Here is a 22,091-nt window from a genome sequence, read left to right on the forward strand (position 1 = left end):
TCTTTAAACCCTTATGCAGCCTTGCTTCAAACTCCAAATCTTATCGCTCTCATAGTTAAATCTTCCGACTCTGGCCTATTTTGCATCCCCGTTCCACAATTGGTGAGCCTCCACTCTTGAAGTCTTTTCCTCTTTGACTTTGTCTCTCTATCTGTTTCTCTCTTCACCCCCTCCTTCTTCTCCCCACCTTCACCCCTTTTCTTCCCCCCTTTCTGTGCGTGCCCCCCTCGCACATGCCCCACCCACTTCCTGCACCCCCCCCCCCCCCCCCCCCCACCACCCCCAGTTCACCCCCTCCCCACCCCCAATTCACCCCCTCCCAGGTTCTTTTATGGTAAGATTGGTCAACGTGAGTTGTGAAAAGTTTTAAGTTGAATTTTTATTAATTTATTTGATTTAGTGATATTTTTTCTTCTTCCTGCTTCTAGCCACTATGGAGGTTTATTGATTCTGTGCCTGTTGAAAAATTGTTGGCATACAAATCTGAAGATGTCCGGGAAATTGGGCGTTTAACGTCATCAAATGTTTGTGGTTATGTAAAGCTGAATGAATCTGAGCTTTTTCCAGAAGAAGTTGAGGATGAGGATGATGATTTTGATATAGATGCCTCGACAGGTGGGTGTATTTGAGGAATTATCTTGCACGGCCTGGTTCATTTTGTAAATTGCTCTTCAGCTAAACTGCTGTTCGCGTAGTTGATTTACAGATTTATTATCCCTGTGCTGGCTGAAATATAGGCACACATCTCTCGTGTTGTCTGGGAAAGGACTTTACTCAATGGTACTGGATGTGTTTGGCTTACTATTCTGCAACTTCCTCAAATTATTTGCACAGAATTTTAAATTCTGTAATCACAAGTGAAGCCCATTCTCAGTCATTTGCAGTACAGAACCGCTTGTGTGCCTAGGAGTTGTGCTCACCTTGTGGATATTCCAAACACATTTTACAAACAGGTAAAAAGGCAGAGGCTATTGTTGCCATTTGTGGAACATGGTACAGCTGAATGTAGGGTGTGCTTTTGAACAGAAATGACTCATATTGAGGGGTTAAAAAATCTTCAGCATGTGTAGATTATTATGGCTTCTTGCATTGGTTTGTACAGTTTATAGGAGAATTTACCTTATGGTAATCCCATGTGTGATTTCAAAAAAAACAATTCACTCGTATGTGTAATATCATTTTGTAAAGTGAGCTTGAATATTGAGTCCTCAACTGATAACTTAGTACTATGGAAAGAGCTTAGCTCTTTCTGAAGCTAATGAATTCTGTTTATGGTCTATTGTATAATTCCTGTGCATTAAGATAGTGTTCTTAATCTTATGCAGTAACATTTTGCTTCAGTTCTTGTACTACTTTCCATTCCCTTTTGTTTTTATGAAGGTACAGGGAACCTGGACTTGTGCCTCTGCTGTCAAAAGGATAGACAGGTGAACTACCCCTATAATCTCCATCAATGCCTACTTCGGCTTCTGGAAATTACTGCCTAGACAGGACATGTCTAATGAGTACTAGAAACAGGCAAGATAGATGGATAAAACTGAGTTATGCTAAAACAAACACAGAAAATGCTGGAAAAACTCAGCAGTTCTGGCAGCATCTGTGGAGAGAGAATCAGAGTTAATGTTTCGAGTCCGTATCACTCCTCTTCAGAGCATTCCAGCATTTTTTGCTTTTTGTTTCAGATTTTCACCATTCACAGTATTTTGCTTTTATCTTAGTGAGTTATGCTAAAGATGTCTTAAGCAATTTGAACACATTTTCCACCAAATGTTTAAAATGTAGATTTATGTAGAGAAGCATTTTGTGTTAAGTAGAAAGGATGAGGAGTGGGCTTTACAAGCTAAGAATGCAATAATGAGAAATAATTAGGAAGAAATTACTTCAGTCAGCAATTACTTCAGTCAGTCATTGCATGATGATCCAGAGATGAGTTGGATACAATGTGATAGACAATATAATAGAGTCAGTACACTCTTCTTGATACACTCTTCTGTTGTGCAGAAACCATATTGTGTGAAGTGTTTACTTTTCCTTCTCATTAATGGTAGGGTGCTGCAAGTCCCATCAAAACTGTTACATTTGGCATAGTCTTGGAGGGCTGAATCAGGCTAATCAAAAAGAGAATATACACATCCCTGGTTTGCAGGGAGCAGAATCGAATTAAGATGAGAAGAACAGCATTCTTGGACCATCTGCAGTACCCATGCAACCTTCTTCCCTGCCTCTATCCATTAAAATTACCCCATTGGAGAATTGGGGTGCTGTTCTCTGGTACTGGTCTTTAAAATGCTATATCCCTATGAGGTCCAGTGCTGGGAGGTTCAGTTCCTTGGTTTGTGCTCGGCAGCCAATTGGACTTGGCTTACAGCCATGGGGTCTTATTTTTGGCTGGGGTCTTTAAGTCCAGACCCTGCAGGTTAGTGTTCTAATGTGTTCCCAAAAGAAGAGGGATATAATACTAAATGGAGGATTATGGTCTGTACTGGTCCTGGAAAGGGAAGATAATGACCAGGGGAAGATAATTTTCTGTCCAATTTTTTTCATCCAAAATGTTTGAAATGCTCCATTGATTTTAACTACACTTTGACGAAGTTTCCTTTTCTCACTGCTTCCTAAATGGTGTGTGATTAAATTTCAATTTTGAAAAGACAGTCTACAAACTGCTTACCATTTCTTTACCTACTTATTTTTCTACAGGGGAAACCTTTGAACACCGAAATGCACACTCCCTTGTTCTAAAATGACGAAAGGTCATCGACCTGAAATGTTAACTCTGTTTTTTTGTCCACAGATGCTGCCTGACCTGAGTATTTTCATCATTTTGTTTTTGTTTTAACCTCCATCACAAACCCTGATCTTTGCTATAGATGATGCCCCTGACAGCTTAGTAATTGGGCTACATTATCAGTCATTATTTTACTCTCTACTGATGTGAAATGGAATTCTATTGTTTACCTGTTCAGTGGCTTCTCCTTGCAAGGAAACTGATTGGGTCTTGGTGCTTTCCATTTCTCTTAAGACGGGGAAATCTTGAAAGGCTGCTAGAAGGATTTTGTTCATGCTTTGTTTTCTGTTAGTTTCCACTTGTGGCTACAGACCTCTTATAATATGGCTGTGAATTGTGATCTGACTTGCACATTTTGTCACTTTTTGAGATTTCATAGAATAGTACAGCACAGGAGGGCCATTTGATTGAGTGTTTGTGTCAGCCCTTTTGATGACCAATCCAGTTAGTGCCACTCCTTTCTTTTCCCCATACACCTGCAATTTTTTTTCTCCCAAGTATTAATCCAGTTTGCTTTTGAAGACCATTATTGAATCGGTATCCACCACGCAGGCAGTGCATTTCAAATCCTAGCCACTCGTTGTGTAAAAGTTTTATGCTGCCTCTGGTTCTTCGGCCAATCACCTTAATTCCGTGTCCTCTGGTTATCAACCCTTTAGCTGTTGGAGGTAGTTCATCTTTACTTACTCTTCCAAAACCCATCATGATTTTCAACACTTCTATCAAATCTCCTCTTGGCCTTCTCCGCCCTAGGGAGGGCAACCCTAGCTTCTCCAACCTGTCCACATAATTGTAACCCCCCATTCCTGGAACCGTTTTTTCTGCTGTGTACCTCCTCCAAAGCCTTCACATCCTTAAATGTGGTGCTCAGAATTGGAGTTAATGTTTCAGCTGGAACTGAACTAATGTTTATCTAGGTTTAGCAAGACGTTCTGGCTTTTACACTCTTCATAAAGCCAAGGATCCCATACGCTATTATCCTTGTATCCAGGAATATTAAGCATTCACTCCTCTCGCTTTTTGAGCCAGGTCTCCATTATTGCCACCAAATCATATTCCGTATGGCTAATTTGTGCCAGCTGCTTACCAGCCGCATTAAGCAGATACCACGCATTTATATACCTGCACTCCAAACCTCTGTATTTTCAATGATCCCACTTGATTAAAGTTTGAAATAATACAAATTGTCTCCCCTAGTCCTCTGCACCTTGTTTTTATTTCATAAAACTACCTCTTAGTGCCGAAAACCCTGCCCTACAGCCATATTTAACCAAGGATATTGGTCCCTCCTCTGTTCAGGTGAAACCCTTCCATCTTGAACAAGTTCCTCCTACCACACAACTAAATGTCCCAGGAATTTGAAGACCTCTCACCTGCACCATGTCTTTTGCCATGCATTAACTTGCCATATCCTTCAAATTCTACTCTTACTAGCTCATAGCATTGGGAGTAATCCAGAGATTATTGCCATTTGAGATCCTGTTTTTTATCTTCCTCCCTAGCTCCTTCAACTCTGACAGACCTTACCCCTCTTCTTCTCTATGTTATTGGTTCAGCCATGGACCACAATTTGTGGATCTCCCCCCCTCCCCCTCCCCCAACCCCCCAATCCCCCAACTCCCCAACTCCCAGCAGAATGTTCTGCACCTGTGCCTTGACCATGCATCACAGAGGCAACATAGCATTTGGAACTCATGTCAGCATAGCAGAACTGTGTTTTTCCCCGTGTTCATTCAATCCCCAATCACTACTGCATTCCCACACTTTGCTGTCCTTTCTTGTATAGTCCTTTGCGTCATGATGCCAGGCTCAGGACAGTCCTTTGGGGTGTTGTCAGCCTCATTGGTTTTTATGCTGAATATAAAGCTTGAGAGTGCCACACTCCCAAAGGATTTCTAATTCTTCCTACTCTTCCAGGTGGCCACTCACTTGCTTTTCTGAACTCTATCTGGCTGTGGAATGACTTCCTCTTGGAACTTGTGTTCCAGGAAACACTTAACCACTCGTATGCATTGCATTGAATCCAGCTGCCCCTCAAGCTCAGAAACACTCAGCATAAATTCGAGTGGTTGGGGACACTTGCTGAAAATGTGGGCACTCTAAAGCTCCCAAATGATGCAGGAATTGCAGTTTATGGGTCATGGCTGTCCGTCTATAATAATTACAAAATTAAAATGAACTCCTTAGATATAAGGTGATTATGTAATTGCTGTTAACTACACCTAAACTATACTTTCTTCTTCTCTCTCCTCAAAGTGAACTAACCAAAGACTAATTATTTACTGAAGCTTAACCAAGAACCATGAAGGTACTAAACACAACCTAAATATTAGATTTCTAGATACTTAACCTAGATGCTTAAGGTTTGTGGCTCCTTTGCTTCTGAGTTTTGCATTGCTTTCCCAAGTTCTGTAGTTTTACAAACAAGTGTGGTCCAAAATATACCTTTTTGAAAGTCATACAAGTTACAACTACTTAGTCAGCATCTCACTCACAACATTTATCACCTATTCTGGCAGCTACTTATAGCTGATTGCCTGTTAACTATCATTGACCTTGCAGTTTCTATTAAGTTACAAGACCAAGCTAAATTCCTAACTACTTACCTAATAGTTACCACAAATTTCTACTGCCACCAAAATTTCAATTTCTACTCTCTTTATGATCCATTCCTATTCACTCTGCTCTGTCTCCAAGCTCTGTTTACGTAGCTAAATGAACTGAATTGTGAATATGATCTACAAAAGTCCTATGCAATATTTAACCATGATCATCATCTCACATGCCAAATCCAATTATAAATAGATGAAATTGTAGAATATGATGCTCGAAACAATGGTCAGAATCCCTTATGAAAACAACATTTAACTTATTCAGTCTCAGTGAAATAGTAGCTCTGCTTATTAAGTTGATTATATAGCCCCAAGGAGGTTAGATACTTCACCTTAGGCAGGGCCCTTTTAACCACTTCCAATGTCATTATATTACAGAAACCAGCATCTGACGGCAGCCCATAAAATGTAATGCGCAGTTGGGAGATCTGAGTAAAGCTGCCAGCTGTACTTCATGTATCAAGTTGTTTCATTGTAAAGGGCAAATGAGTTATCCATCGTTTATTGAGGTTTCTTGGAGTCAAAACCTTGATGAAAAGATTCCAGATGTGCAACAGTTGACAGTTTCTTAAGATACACAATATTTGCCGAAAATGGACTGCAGATGTCAATTGAAATTGTTTGAATATGCTAATCATCAATGCAATTTACTTCTGAAAGTTGATGAATGTTTGAAAAGTGTAAAGGAGTCTGTGATGCCTAGGGCTCAACAGTTGAGAGCGAAGCTTCACCTTTAAACTAAATTCCCCTCTGCTGTATTCTAGAGGTTCAGTGGAAACTTTTTATATATGCTACTGTGGCTGTATTTTGATAATTTAGGTTCAAGTAGTGCTGCAATTGCCATCTCTCTGGGACAAAATGGTTTGAAAATGGTTCAAATGGAGAATAATTTAGTAAGATTCCCTCTGATCCATACTCAATTTCTACAATCCTGGGAATGAATGTTGAGTACAAATATCTGCAGGCACTAAAAAGCCTCCTGTGGGTGATCAGTGAATGTACTGGGTGCCCTTCTTTACTTTTTCTAGTCCCCTGGACCTCGTTTATTCAGTTGACTTTTCACGCTACAGTCCTGTTACATTCAGTTGTGAGTGGTGGTGGACAATTAAACAACTAACAGAAAGATGAGGCTGCACAAGTATCCCCATCCTCAATGACGGGGAAGCCCAGCACTTCAGTGCAAAAGACATGCAACCATTTTCAACCAAAATTGCCAATTGGATAATCTATCTCTGCCTCCTCCTGAGAACCCCAGCATCACAGACGCCAGTATTCATCCAATTTATTTCACTCCACGTAATATCAAGAAACGACTGAAGGCACAGGATACTGCAAAGGCTATTGGCCCTGACAATATTCAGGCAATAACACTGAAGACTTGTGCTCCAGACCTAGCTGTGACCCTAGCAAGCTGTTCCGGTGCAGCTACAACACTGGCATCTACTTGACAATGTGGAAAATTGATCAGATGTGTCTTTTCCATAAAAAGTAGGACAAATCCACCCAACTACTACCATCCTCTCAATCATCAGCAGAGTGATGGAAGAGGTTGTTGACAGTGCTACCAAGCAGCACTTAGACATCAATAACCTGCCTGCTGATGCTCAATGTGGATTCTGTGAATGTCACCTAGGCAACATTTGACTGAGTGTGGCATCAAGAGCCCTGGCAAAACTGAAGTTAATGGGAATTGGGGGGTGGGAGTGGGGGCAACTCTCCATTGGTTGGAGCATACCTAGCACAAAGAAAGATGGTTGTGGTTGTTGTAGGTCAAGCATCTCAGTCCCAGGACATTGCTGCAGGAGTTCTTCAGGGTAGTGTCCCAGGCCTAAACACCTTCAGCTGCTTCTCTCCATCATAAGGTCAGAAGTGGGGATGTTCACCATTTATGACTCCTCAGATACTGAAGCAGTCCAAGTCTCAACAAGATCTGGACCATATTCAGGCTTGGGCTGATAAGTGGCAAGTAACATTTGTGAAATACAAGTGCCAGGCAATGACACTTCCAGCAAGAGGAAATCTAACCATCTCCCCATGACATTCAATGGCATTACCTTTGCTGAATCCCCTATTATCAGCATCCTGGGGGGTTACCATTGACCAGAAACTGAACTGGAACAACCATATAAATACTTTAGGTAGAAGAACAAGTCAGATAATGGAAATTCTGCAGCAAGTAACTCACCTCCTAACCCCCCCCAAAGCCTGCCCATTAACAAGGCACAAGTCAGGAGTGTGATGGAATACTCTCCATTTTCCTGGATGAATGCAGCTCCAACGACATTCAAACGTGAGACCATCCAGGACAAAGCAGCCCACTTGATCAGCACCCATCCACCACCTTAAACATTCACTCCATTATCACTGGTGCACAGGCTCCTTCAACAGCACCTTCCAAATCCACGACCTCTATTAGCTAGAAGGACAAGGGCAGTATACGCATGGGAACACCATCACCTGCAAATTTCTCTCCAAGCCACATACCATCCTGCCTTTGAACTATATTGCCGTTCTTTCACTACCCCTGCATCAAAATCTTGGAACTTCTTTCCTAACAGCAGTGTGGGAGTACCTTCGCCAGATGGACTGCAGCGGTTCAACGTGGCTCACCACTACCTTCTCGGGGGTAATTGGGGATGGCCAACAAGCCAGCGATGCCCACTTCCTATGAAAGAATAGAAAAAAAAATCTTTGTAGTTCTTTTGTTACTTATGATGTTGTGGATTTTTTTCTTTTGCACCTTGTCTTTCCTTTTTTCTTTTCCTTTTCACTCCTTCATTAGCAGATACTGCAGAATACCTGTGTGGATCCTTCCATTTTGAGAGGAACAACAACCCAGGTGGCAGTAGTCATTGTCTGTTATCCATCTTTAATATTGTGGTTTTAGATAAGCATTAGCCCATGTTCTCTGCTTCCAGACCTGTACAATTTTGAGCTAAATTAATGCATTTTTTTTAAAGATCTGCCTATATTTTTGTCTGCAAAGTCCTGAAACAATTTAGAGGAAAAAAAACTACTGGTGCTAATAAAAACAAAAATCCAACTTGAAGTTTCTGGCCAGGTTTTGCTGCTTGTGTGGTTGATTCTTCAGGTCTCCTGAACCTGACTCAACTCCATAGGCTTTCTATATTACACTAGACAACATGCATTATATCAGTGTTGCTGTGTTATATATCAAATCTGCCAGATTTTAATTTGACTGGCTACAATAGCCATCAAATTTTGACAAACCAGTTAGGTATGCGTAGATATGCTATTTGCCACTTATACTACGTTGGACATTTTCCACTTGAGGAATTCTGTGAAAACCTGCAGTCTGCCATTCCATTGCATGGCACATGGTTTGTGTTTATATTTTGCTTAACTAAAGTTTAGCCAAAAAAGCTTATTCTTAGACAATTCAAATTTATACCATCTTTTGTGTATTGTATAAATGTATTCACTGATGTTTGATTCTGAGTAATATCTTATTTTTGCTTAAGAAAATTAAGGCATAAATCTAACCCTTTTTAAATGATTGATTCAGAAATTTTAACTGTTTGACAGAATACATCCAGCGGCAGAAAAGGCAAAATGCTCCTCGGGATACTGAGAAGAATACTTGCAAAATGCTAGTTGTAGCAGATTATCGTTTTTTTAAGCACATGGGGCGTGGGGAAGAGAGCATCACCATCAATTATTTGGTAAGCAGATCCCAGGATGAATAGATTTGAAAATACTTTTCTGTTCTTTCTTCAATGCTATTGTACCTTTTACCTATCAAATAGTGGGCTGATTTAATTAACAAAGTGCATTGATGTTGACTGACATTGTATGTTTGGATAAAAATACGTATTTTTAGCACTGATGTTTTCCTTTACATTAACACTGACGGAAGCTTGAGAGCACTTTGACTGCTTTCCCATCAGTTTGGTCGCTGATGGTGGAGAGAAAAATTGAGAAGCATTTTTCACTCTCCAAAAGACAATACTAAACAGAGTAACAACACAGATTTAAAAAAACATCATTCTGAGAATGTGGGCATTGCTGGCTTGCATTTATTGTCCATCCCTGATTGCCCCTGAGAAGTTGATTGTGAGCTGCCTTCTTGAATACAACTGAGTAGCTTGCTAGGTCATTTCAGAGGACATGTATGAGTCAACCATATTGCCATGGCTTTGGACTTACAGGCCAGACTGGATATGGATGGCAGATTTCCTCCCCCAAAGGACATTAGGGAACCAGATCGTTTTTATGATAATTCTGTAGTTTAATTGAAACTGATACTAGCTTTGTATTCCAGGATTTTATTTAATTAATGGAATTTAAATGCCCCGGCTGCCTCGGTGGGATTTGAACTAATTTCTCCAGATCATTAGCTCAGGCCTCTAGATTACTTGGTTCAGTAACATAATCACTGTATTAAGGTATTAAGTATTTTTTCAAAAGTACACTACACGTGTGTTTCTAAACTGATGCAAAGTTTTTGGAACAATAAACTTGGAGAACTAACTAACTTCTTCCCACCTCCCCTTTCAGTAATGCAATTCCTTTTATTCCATAGTTATTACATTGGGAGGCATAAGGAGTATGTAGTTAACCTTAGGTTTGATTTAGCAATGTAATATTCCTTCATCTAAGCATAAAATGTGAGGCAGAAGGAAAAAAGATTGTTCTTGAAAAATGTGGTTGTATTACTCTGTTCAATGTCTTAAAGTTGTATGATCATATATGCTTATAATTTGAACACATTGTTTTTCAAACTTTCTTTTCTAAATGCAGATTGAATTGATTGACCGAGTGGATGACATTTATCGAAATACCACATGGAGTGCAGGTTGGAAAGGATATGGAGTGCAGATAGAAGAGGTAAATAATTCAAATTATGCTGAAATATTTTTCTCACCTCTTGCCTCAGCTACGCAAAGTATTAGCTCAACTGTTCCAGTCTTAGGCACCCACTCAAATCAACATACCTGTCATAATTTTTAAAGCTGTCTTCATAGGTCAATAGTTTGCCTGCTGGAAAGTAATTGTGCGACCTATCAGGCTTATTTTTCAACAACACTTTTAAAAAAAATTATCCATTCATGGGATGTGGGTGCTGGCTAGGCCAGCATTTATTGCCCATCCCTTATTGCCCTTGAGAAGGTGGTGGTGAGCTGCCTTCTTGAATTGCTGCAGTCCATGTGGCGTAGTATGCCCACAGTGCTGTTGGAGCGGGAGTTCCAGGGTTTTGACCCAGCGACAGTGAAGGAACAGCGATATTCCAAGTCGGGATGGTGAGTGGATTGGAGGGGAACTTCTAGGTGGTGGTGTTCCCATGTGTCAGCTGCCCTTATCCTTCTAGATGGTAGAGGTCGTGGGTTTGGAAGATGCTGCCCAAGGAGCCTTGGTGAGTTCCTGCAGTGCTTCTTGTAGATGGTACACACTGCTGCCACTGTGCGTTAGTGGTGGAGGGTGTGAATGTTTGAGAGAAGCTTATTGCAGTTTCAGTGCAAATGAACTATATTCGGGTAGGCTGATGGATATATCAAGTAACATTCAATCTTTGTCAGCTTTCTAACAACTGTGTAGCTTAAGTTCAAATTGATGAAGCCTGTCCATCAACCTCAATTTGTTCAATAAAATATAGAAGCTTGCCTTGAAAACACTAGCTGGAAGCATTTCAGTTGCAGTGAGAAGTTTTTCACTAACCGACATAATTATTGTACAATAAAACTTAAGGAAGAAAGTAGGAGAGATCTTTTACCTAACTGGTAACCAGCAGTCATACAAGGTCATGTTAGTGCCACTTAACAGGCATTGAATTTCCTGCAATCCTACATTTAGTTCACCGGCTTGCACTTGTATAGCATGTAAAACATGAAGGGTACATCACAGAGGTGTTGGGGGTGGGAGGTGGGAAATAGACAGTAAGTCTGAGAGATTTGAGAGGCGACTTGGTCACAGAAGTGGCCATTAAGGAAACACTTTAAGGACAGGAGAGAAGTCTAAGGTTTTGCTTGGGGATTCCAAGAGTGGACGTAAGTTGTTAAAGTCATAGCCATCAGTGCCGAAGTGAATTGTGGGATATACGTGGTTAAAGTGAGACAGACAGAGTTGGGAGATTGTTTGTAGTACTGGTGGAGGTTACAGAAGTAAGAAGAGGCAAGGAGGGATTTAAAGAGAAGAAATTTCCATTTGAAATGTTGATGGAGTAGGAGCCATTGTGGATCAGTGAAGGCAAGGGTAATGACTGATCAGGCTTTGCTGCAGAGTAGGATCCAAGCTGCAGAGTAGGATCCAAGCAGCAGAGTTTTGGCCAAGCTGTAGTTTTGAGGGGGGAGAAGAATGGGATGTCAGAAAGGAGTATGTTGGAGTGCATAGGCAAGTCTACAGAAATTCAGTTACCATATTTAGAATCCTAACAGTGAATAAGCTCCCTCTTTCCAAAGGGATGAAGGCATGAATAAGGGTTTCAACAGTGGAAGGGCTGAGGTAAGGACAGGAAACGCATTGTTACAGAGGTGGAAATAGGTGGTGTTTCTGATTAGGATAGGGGAATCAAGTCTCAGCTCAAGGTTGAAAGCATTCTGTTTAAACCTGAGACATGGATTAAGAAATTGATGGAGTTTCGGATGAGGGAATGAGCCCTGAAGTGGAAAGACAATGGCTCCAGTTTTACTAGTGTTTCAGCAGCATTTATACAGTCTTTAACATAGTAAAATGTCCTTGCCCCAGGGTGCTACACAGGAGCGGTATCTAACAAATTTGGCACCAGGCCACAAAACGAGATATTAAGGATATAGTAAGACGTAAAGCTTGTTGAAAGGGGTAGTTCAGTGAGCACGGGTGATGGGTAAATGGGACTTGGTGCGTGTTAGGGTGTGGCAGCAGGCATTTGGATGAGCTTAAGTTTATAGATGGTTGAAAGTTTGGTTAAGATTGTGTTGGAATAATCAAGTCTAGGGGTAACAAAGGAATAAGTGAGGGTTTCGGTAGCATATGAGCTGAGATGGGACAGCGTCAAACGATGTCATGGAGATGGAGGTAGGTGGTCTTGTTGGCATAGATATACTGTCTGATGATGTTGAAAGCTTGTTTTGGGGTCACATAGAACACTAAGGTGGTGAAAGCTATGGTCATCCTCAGAAAATTGCTTGGATGGGGTGGGTGCCGGTGGCTTTGGTGTTCTCAGTATTGTCATATTCCAATACATTATTTCCTAAAAACCACAATAGACCACAAAAAGATGGCCATCCGAGGATCACCTGATTTCTCGTGTGGATTAAAACACACTCCTGTCTCGAGGGAATAAAAGCAATTATCCATACTGATGTTGACTTGATGCCTTTTCCTGGAAACTAATTCAAAAGGGTCATTTCAAATTGAGTGGGTCATTCAGATCCAAAGACGTGTGCTGTCTCAAACTCTCAATGTGTGAAAGTCATCACGCAAGATGTATAGTCGACATGGCCACCCACCTTATTTGGAAAAGGACTTTGGACTTGTGACAGGTCACATGGTGAGCCATGTTTGTGGCCTGCTTTTAAAACAGCAAGAAGTTATTCTGGACTGAAATGCATCAGACAGCCATTGAGCCAGTTGCAAGTCAACTATGCAGTTGAGGTAATAAACGGCAATATGTTGAAAGTGAGGGAAAGACTCTCCCCAACTGTTCCAACTTCAAGTTCACCTGAAACCCAACCTCCTGGAAATTCAACTACAAGGCCTTGCAGCTTACTGAGAATCCTCTGCTTACAGGACGTTCATTTCAACTAAAAGCATCAACTCACCTAAGAAACTACAGGCTTCCCACAAAAAAGAGACAGACAATTAAACTTTAATCGTATTTTTTTTCCTCATATGTATGTAGACTTTGTGTGAGTGATAGTATGAGTGAGATGTTTTGTTTTTGAACCTCTGTGGCAAGTGTGGGATAGTAAATAATCATCTTGATTTTAAAACTCTCAAAGCTTGCTGCTGGAATTATTTAAATTGGGACAATCACTCTGATGGTAAGAAAATACACACAGCTCATATACAAAACACACTGATCACAGGCAGGGAAAGCACACGTTCCATCTGTGGCAATATTTATTTAATTGGAAGAAATTTCTGCTAGTCCATTATTGGGTGTCAATCAGTCTGACAATTCAGTGAAGTAGCTGAGCGAGGTGATGGTGAGGTAGAGGGTTAGGGTTAGGATTAGGCCAGCATACATGTAGAAACTGGTGTTTTCGGATGATTAAAAAAAAATTATTATTTGACAGGACATGGCATCGCTGGCTAGGCCAGCATTTTTGTTGCCTATCCCTAATTGCCCTGGTGAAGGTGGTGGTGAGCTGCCTTCTTGAACCGTTGCAGTCCATGTGGTGAATGTACACCCACAGTGCTGTTAGGGAGGGAGTTCCAGGATTTTGACCCAGTGAGGGGAAGAATGTAGATGTAATAGGGGGGCCAAGGATATAAACCCTTGAGGAACTTGAAAGGTAACTGAGCAGGAAGAGAATCCATTACAGTTGATTCTCTGGCTATGATTATATTGATAGGAATGGAATCAACTGATGGCAGCTCCATAAAGCCGAATGACAGGAATACATTGAAGGAGTATGGTGTGGTGGGCCACGTTAAAGGCTGCAGACAGGTTGAGAAGGACAAAGATGGATAGATTATCATGTTCACAGTCACATAAGATGTAACTTGTGACTTTGATAAGATCCATTTGATTCTGTTGCAGGGACCTGATTGGAGGCATTCAATTGTGGAATTCTGGGAAAGCTGGGCATGGGTTTGGGAGGTGACAGCACGTTCAGAAATTCCAAAGGAGAGAGAGGTTGGAGATCAAATGGTAGTTTGCAAAGGCAGAGCGGTCAAGGGTTTTCTTTAGGAGATGGGTAATGAGCAGATTTGATGGAGAAAGGACAGTACCTGAGGCAGAGAGAACCATGAATATTAGCTAACATGGGGTGTAGGAAAGGAAGTTGCGTGTTCAGTTTAGTGGGAATAGGGTCAAGGAAGCAGGAATAAAAATAGAAAATGCTTGAAATACCCAGGAGTTCTGGCAGCATCTGTGGTGAAAAACAGATTTTGGTTCGATGATCCAAGGGTCATTCAAGGGCAGTCCCAAAGAAATGGACAGTGGGGGAAAAGTGAAATAAAAACAAAATGCTGGAAATGCTTAGCAGGTCTGGCAACATCTGTGGAGAGAAAAGCGGAATTGTTGCCAGACTTGCTGAGTAATTTTCTATTTTTATATTTTACTTTCCAGAATCTGCAGTATGTTGCTTTTGTATTTGAGGACAAAGGGTCAATTGTATGAAGATACCTCAGATTAAAGTGAATGAGCAGGGGTAATGCATTGCAGCCATAGAGAATGTCATTTATGAGTTGGGTAACAGCCATTTTGGTGTGGTCAGAAGGACCAGAACAGAAAAGGAGGGATTCAACAGTGTGAAGACACAAGTGTGGATCTGTGACATTGGGGCTGGTTTGTGTGTGGGGGAGGGTGGATTTTTAACCCCCAAAACAGGTGGGTTTGGGATAAGTGGGATGTAAAAATTAAGAAAACTGAAACCGAACTCCAACCCACCCACTTTTGGTTTTAACAGGTGGGATGGAGTGGTGGTGAGGGGCAACCAACCCACTCATAGGAGGCAAGTTGGTATTTAAATATTATAATGAGTCTGTAACTCAGAATGAATCACCACTTTAGACCACCCCCTCCACCTCCCTCCCCATTGGGGTCTTCATATTCAAGGACTATGAATTAAAAAGGAAGATTGGAATTGGATGATAGTTAACAAGACCAGAGGGATCAAGAGTGAGTTATTTGAAGTAGGATACCACAACAGATTTGAAAGGGAGGAAGGATGACATATTAAAGAGAAGGGATTGATTCACATTGCCATGAATATGAAAATGTTTTTGAATTTGAGTAGTTCAAGTCTTTGCATCACTGTACCATTTCAAGTAAGTTCTCTTCAAAATGTTGTTGTGTTGTACTATGGTATACCTGTTTTCCAGGTTAGTGAAAGGAGATGGGACAGGTCAAGTTAATTCTTCTCGGTGCATCCAGCCCATAAATGTCTAATGTTAGCTTGGGTATGTACAATCAATATGCACATGCTACCAAGTGTCTGTTCAGGTGCTTGGCTGCATTGAGTCAATTAACCAGCTCCCACCTCAATAAAGATGGTTGTAAGGGTTCAATATTTTCAGCTGCTGAACATTCCCTGCACCATGGGCAAATGTGGGTCTTATGAATATCCATACAGACATGAAAGGTGCTATGTAAGTACAGGTTCGTTCTTTTCTGTTTTTAATTGCCATGGAGCCATTATCAGGAGGATGGGGTGGAGGGAAGCGAGTGGACATGATAAATTCTCGTAGGAGATAGTTGTATGGAATTTTTATAAATGCAGGCAATATAGATGTGCTCCACAAATTAAATGACCTGTCAGTCTTGGCACAGTTAGAAGTTTGCTGATTCAAGCCCTACTGTAGGAACTTCAGCTTGACCTTTCAGATGAATGTTAAACTGAGGCTCTGTGTTTGCATAAAAGATACCATGACACTATTTGAAGAAGAGCAGTGAACATCGCTTGATGTCCTGGCTAATGTTTTTCCTTCAAACTATATTGCTAAAATATATTTGGTAATTTATTTAATTGCTGTATGTAGGACTTGCTATGCCCAGATTGTCCTATTTCCCAACATCACAACAGTGACTGGATTTCAGAAATACTTCATTGGCTGTGAACCACTTTGAGATGCCGTGAGGCTGCAAAAAATGCTCTTGATGTGCAAGTCCACTCATTTTCTAATTGTAAGCATTATTGACTCATGGAAATGTCAGTTCACAAAATTCCTGTTAAATTAGACCTCCTGCTGCAGTAAAGTGAATACTGCTACTTACTGCTAACTAAATTTGCTGAATCTGTTTCAGGAAGCTAATCCAGATAGCTCCATTTGGTTAATAAAAAAAAATTGCAGTCATGCCAAGGACTCAATTAATAAATCCTTTTGAATGTGGAGGCTCAATATTATTATTGATGCATTTGCTCAATTACAAAAATAAACTTGATAAGACTTAAGCAAATTACATTTTTAAATTAAATGCATTTTTCCTTGGACAGATTACAATGAATGGAAAACACTGAAAAGCGTTTGTGGGAGACGTACAATAGTATGTGTAATTGGCTTGCCTCAAACAATGGTTCTCAAATTGGGGTCTGTGGCCCCCTGGAGATCCATAGATATGTTTTGGGGAATCTGGAATCTCTTTAGCAGGTGAGAGCGGAAAAGCACAAGGAGGGAAAAGAGAAGAAAAATGTCAAAAAATGTCCCTTTGTATTAATTAACAGTAGTTACTGTTAGCCCCACACGTATGATAGGCTGGCAAGACGTCCACCATCAAAGCTCCTGAATACTCACCTTTGTAGTGATCGGCATCTTGGCTGCCATGGCTTTCGACAATGACTCTCTTATTTGCGTTTGTGAGGATGGGGTGGGGGAGGGGGAAGGAGTGGCATGCATTCAGTTTGGGCTCATGTAGTGAGCTGGTGTCATTATAATGTTGCATGACCTGCTGAGTATTTCCAGCATTTTCTGATTGTATTTATCTATTTTGTGGAAAAGCTGTCAGATTGACTTACTGAAATCTTCCACCATGTTCCAATAATATATATGCCGTGTGTGAATAAGTAACAGAAACTAGGCTGGGTCTGTAAAATATTCCTGAGAATATCACGTTCAAGTGAATATTCCATAATAGAACTGCAAGGAAGGAAACTTGTCCGTTGATGGAAATTATTTTGTAAGATATTAAATGTAAATATCTAAATATGGGGAAGTTGCTGTTAATACACATATGGCCCATAGCTATTTGTGCTGGATGTGATCTGTGAACTAATTGGGTATGTAATTCAGCAACAGGCAATCTTTAACCACATTAAAAGCAGTTCAGTTTGCATGGGCTAGAATGTTAATAGAGTCACACTTATGCTTTATTTCTGGTTTGTCTGATTTGTCTTATTATTATCTACATTAGTGAAATAGCCCTCAAGTTGCTACTTAAGTAATTACCTGCTTTCTTAAAAACATTATTAAAGCACTATATATTCAGCACTTTTGTATTATGGATACTATATAATTTAGATTATATCATTACTACTCCATTACTACTCCTCATTACTACTCCATTTGAAAAGTGGTCCTACACCCAAAAAGGTGGTCTAGAATTACAACAAATTTTGAAACAGCTAGTTGATGTTAAAAATCTTATTGTACACAGGTTTGTTTTGAGTGGCTTTTATGTAGAATGCCATAAAGAAAAACTTGGTTTGGTTGTTCACAAGGTAGTTCTAAGGAATTGGAATTCCCAAGCCGCGGTTTAAATACGTAGAGGACAAGGTGAACTAATAGAAGTAACCATTTGTATAGTCACATGAAATACATAGCTTGGATTTGGGCTTGCTGATAGTATTTGGGCACTTTGAGGTATAGTGTTATGGCATAGCGGGTGGTAAATGCTGAGCTGCTCAGATCGCAGAAGGAAACTTGAAACAGCTGTCACAACTGATTTTGCCATTTGTATTTTTATTTTGAGAAGCGTGCCTTCAATTCAGTAGTAATAAGGTTTTTGTTTACAAAACTAAATTAAACATTTATTAATAAAAGAAATGATTTTAAGCACGTACATCGGTCTACAAATTACTACTATGATAACTCCTAGCTCCCCTAATTAATCTAACTCCCAGTGATACCTTCGTTAAGGCAGCAGTAAAACAACATAGATTTCAACAGACCCAGGCAAAGCGCACAATACCCTGGATAGTGATATTTAAAATGAATTCTCTTAGCTTCGCTTCCTGCAGACAGCAGTTTGGTACATAGAGGCTGGAGGCTTTTCACACTTGTTGGATCTTAGAATGCCTTCCTCCTTACACATAACCTCATCTCCTTTATATACGTTTCTCCCTTTTTAATGTAAATCCCATTGTTCCAAAATGTCTTTGCAACTTTACTTTTTCCATAATATAAATCTTTCATAGCACTCATATTATCAGTAATCTTTGGGAAAAATAAACACTGTTTGGCTTAGCTTCTGTTGGCTAGGTGTAACACCTTATCATCTCTTTGAAATTCATGACTCTGGTTTATCTAAAAATGCAAATGTTCTTCACACCTCACATTCTAAAACTTCAGCCATGTTTGCGTATTTAGCATTTCAAACCTAGTTTCCCTTCTGATACATTAAAGCATCCAGACCAGCTGTCTGTAATTCAATTAAAACCTACACACACACACCCCTATACTCAGAGAAACTAATCCAAACCCCACTATTAACCTACCTTTCCAATAAATTACAATAATATTATGAAAATCATTATATTTTCATGACAATAGGCATTGGGAAGACAGAAGTCATTGTCTGACCCCACTGCAAACACCCTTTTGCCACCAATTCTAACCCCTTCCCAAACCATTGCCTCAAGCCGAACCAGATTTTTCATAACTTTCATGACCTATTAAATCTAAATTCCCCCATCTCCATCCTACTTCACTCTATCTGTTGCTGAACTACACATCTGTACATTTGTCACCTTCAGAAACAACTATTCCAATGATCTCTTAGCCAGCCTCCTGTCCTCAACACAAGGCAAGTTTCAACTAATTTACAACTTGCTGCCGACATCCTATCCTATGCTAAGTCCTGTTTACTTATCACTTTAGCCCTTGCTGTCCTACATTGGTCCTCATTGTCCAAACACATCAGATTTAAAATTCATATCCTTGTGTTTAAATCCTTTCATAGAGTAGGGAGCTGCAATGCTATTACATCCCCTCCTCAGTCTATCAACCCCTTGAACTCTGTTCTTATGCCACCTTTTTAACAATTTTCTGGTTATGGAGCCCTGAGGCATACAGGGCTTTCAATGCACACAAGAGTTCATTATCACGATTTGGAAGCATCTCAGAGACTTGGTGCTTGCATGCTTGTTATGCACCAGGCTCATTAAGGGTCCAGTTCCTCATACAAGCATTGGGAAGACCACCTTCAGCACTTGCCACAAACTCTGCACCTTTGCCACTGAATAATTCCAATTATGGATCTATGTCTGAGGCTGAACCAGATTTCCTGTTAGATCAGCATTCTGTTGGAACCTGAGCTGTGCTTGAGACCCCTTATCTTCTCCTGCCCAAAACATCTACTTCCACCTCCTGCATTGCCTACGTTACAATCCATTTTCCTGTTCTGCCCATTCACTTAATCTAATCTTTGTAATTTTATGTTTCTGTTTATACTGCTTACAATGCAACCTATCTTCATCATTGGCAAATTTGGATATCTGTCTTTCCATTCCATCTTCTAAGATGCCAATAAATACGGTGAATAGTTGAGGCCCCAACAAAGATCCCTGTGGGACTCCACTAGTCACATTATTCCAGAGTACCTGCACATTATCTGTACTCTCTATCTCCTGCCACTCAGCCACTTTCCTAATAGGCCAATAATTTGCCTTAATTTTCATGAGCTACAACTTTAGCTAGCAGTCTCTTATGAAGGAGGTGAGAGTGACTGTCCTCGAATTAAGGCTGCATTTGACAGAGTGTGGCATCAAGGAGCCCTAGAAAAGCTGGAGTCAATGAGAATCAGGGGGAAAACGCTCCACTGGTTTGAGTCATACCTAGTACAAAGGAAGATGGTTGTGGTTGTTGGAGGTCTGTCATCTCCACTCCAGGACATCACTGCAGAAGTTCCTCAGGGTAGTGTCCTCGGCCCAATCATCTTCTGCTGCTTCATCAATGACCTTCATTCCATCATAAGGTCAGAAGAGGGGATGTTTGCTGATGACTTGCACAATGTTCAGCACCATTTGCGACTCCTTGGATACTGAAGTAGTCCATGTCCAAATGCAACAAGACCTGGACAGCATCCAGGCTTGGGCTGACAAGTGGCAAGTAACATTAGCACCACACAAGTGTCAGGCAATAACCATCTCTAACAAGAGAGAATCTAACCATCGCCCCTTGACGTTCAGTGACATTACCATCATTGAATCCCCCACTATCAATATCCTGGGGGCTTACCATTGACCAGTAACTGAACTGGACTAGCCATATAAATACTGTGGCTACAAGAGCAGGTCAGAGGCTAGGAATCCCGTGATGAGTAACTCACTTCCTGACTCCCCAAAACCTGTCTACCATCTACAAGGCATAAGTCAGGATTGTGATGGAATACTCCCGCTTGCCTGGATGAGTGCAGCACCCACAACACTCAAGAAGCTCTACACCGTCCAGGACAAAGCAGCCTGCTTGATTCACCCTCAACTCCACATGCACCACCAAAATTGCAAAACAGCTTCAAGACTGATTAAGCATGCCTTTAATCGTAACTGGTACTTTATACTCTGACACCTGACCTGATGATGCTCCCAGTGAACCCTGTGTAGAGCACAGGAAGTATTGAAAATTTCATTATACTTCAGTGACCTCTTGTCACAGTATGAGGTTCTCAGGATTTGCTGTAGATGACTGAAGAGCAGCAGGACTGTTATGCACAGGATTGTGTTGCTCGTTCCTTAACTTTTACAATCCGTTATCTATTTCAGTTGAAGGAGTAACTCCTTTCCCAGGGTGATGTTGATGTCAGACCCGGAATTACTTTGGGTATCGGTTTTGGGTGTTGATCATGCATCCTGCTCTCTTCTTTCTCTCTTGCTGCCTCTCAAATCCTCCTATTTTAGTTCTGTTGCGGAATGTGTTGGAGGCGAATGTTAAATTTGTCTCTTGTTACTCTATATTTCATATTTAGATTTGCCCACCCTTTGGCTTTTTCCGTGCTGACCTACATTTGCTCCTGTTTTCTTAATGCTTCGAATTCAGAATGCCCATCCTCATGTTTAACATTCTTGACTCGCCTTGCTCCTCCCCATCTCTGTAATCTTCTCCAGACCTGTAACTCCAGTCTTTTGACTGGAGCCTGCTGTGCATCTCCTCCTCCTTCCCCGTGCCCCTCCCCCCAGCCCCTTCACCCACCATTAGTGGTCATGCCTTCACCTTCCTAGGCTCCACACTTTGAAATTTCAATTTAAATTAGTGTGTGTTGCCATCTCCCTCATTTCCTCCTTTTAACAGCATCTTTCCAACCCACCTCTGACCAACCTTTTGGTAATCCCTCCCTCTTAGATTCCTTTCTTTGGGTTGGGTATCCTTCTATATTACAGGTGTTATTTTAAATGCCAGTAGTTAATATTAATACATTTATTTAACATTACAGATCATCGTTAATAAAGAACCGACAAAGGTGACCACAGGACAGAAACATTACAATATGGCTGGGAGCTTTCCAGATAACAAAGATGCTTGGGATGTAAAACCTCTGCTAGAGGTAAAGAACAGCAGAAGAGAGAATATTTTAGTTAAATAATACACTTAAGGAACTACTTTTGCTACAGTGAAGCTGTCATACAAGTCTGAAAGAGCTGCCACTTCTGAATTATAGCAGATGAACTCTTTAAGCTAACATATTTGAAGATTTCCTAAATTTTAATAGAAGCAAATTACAAGACTTTAACTGTAAAAAGGCAATATTATGTATTTCTTGGAACCTAATGTGCACTGTTTGAAAATAAGGGTTCACCCATTTAAGGCAAAGATGAGGAGAATTTTTTTCCTTCAGAGGGTCATGAGTCTTTGGAACTCTCTTCCTCAAAAGGCAGTAG

The 22,091-nt window shown here is 40.7% G+C and overlaps 1 protein-coding gene across 5 annotated transcripts in view; it reads left to right on the forward strand.

Moving 5' to 3' along the window:
- The window catches only part of adam17b (ADAM metallopeptidase domain 17b), a 112,585-nt gene that overhangs the window by 26,155 nt on the left and 64,339 nt on the right, over positions 1-22,091 (forward strand). For all 5 annotated transcript variants that reach the window (XR_013576579.1, XM_078541635.1, XM_078541636.1 and 2 more), the window contains exons 5-8: positions 429-615; positions 8,944-9,080; positions 10,159-10,245; positions 21,647-21,757. Coding sequence is in view for 4 of the 5 variants with exons in the window: in XM_078541635.1 (XP_078397761.1) it covers positions 429-615; positions 8,944-9,080; positions 10,159-10,245; positions 21,647-21,757 (522 nt within the window). In the remaining variant the exon portion in view is untranslated. The remainder of the gene's footprint in view (positions 1-428; positions 616-8,943; positions 9,081-10,158; positions 10,246-21,646; positions 21,758-22,091) is intronic.

Source organism: Cetorhinus maximus, chromosome 5 (genome assembly GCF_964194155.1).
Source record: "Cetorhinus maximus chromosome 5, sCetMax3.hap1.1, whole genome shotgun sequence".
In the NCBI taxonomy this organism is placed as follows: Eukaryota; Metazoa; Chordata; class Chondrichthyes; order Lamniformes; family Cetorhinidae; genus Cetorhinus; species Cetorhinus maximus.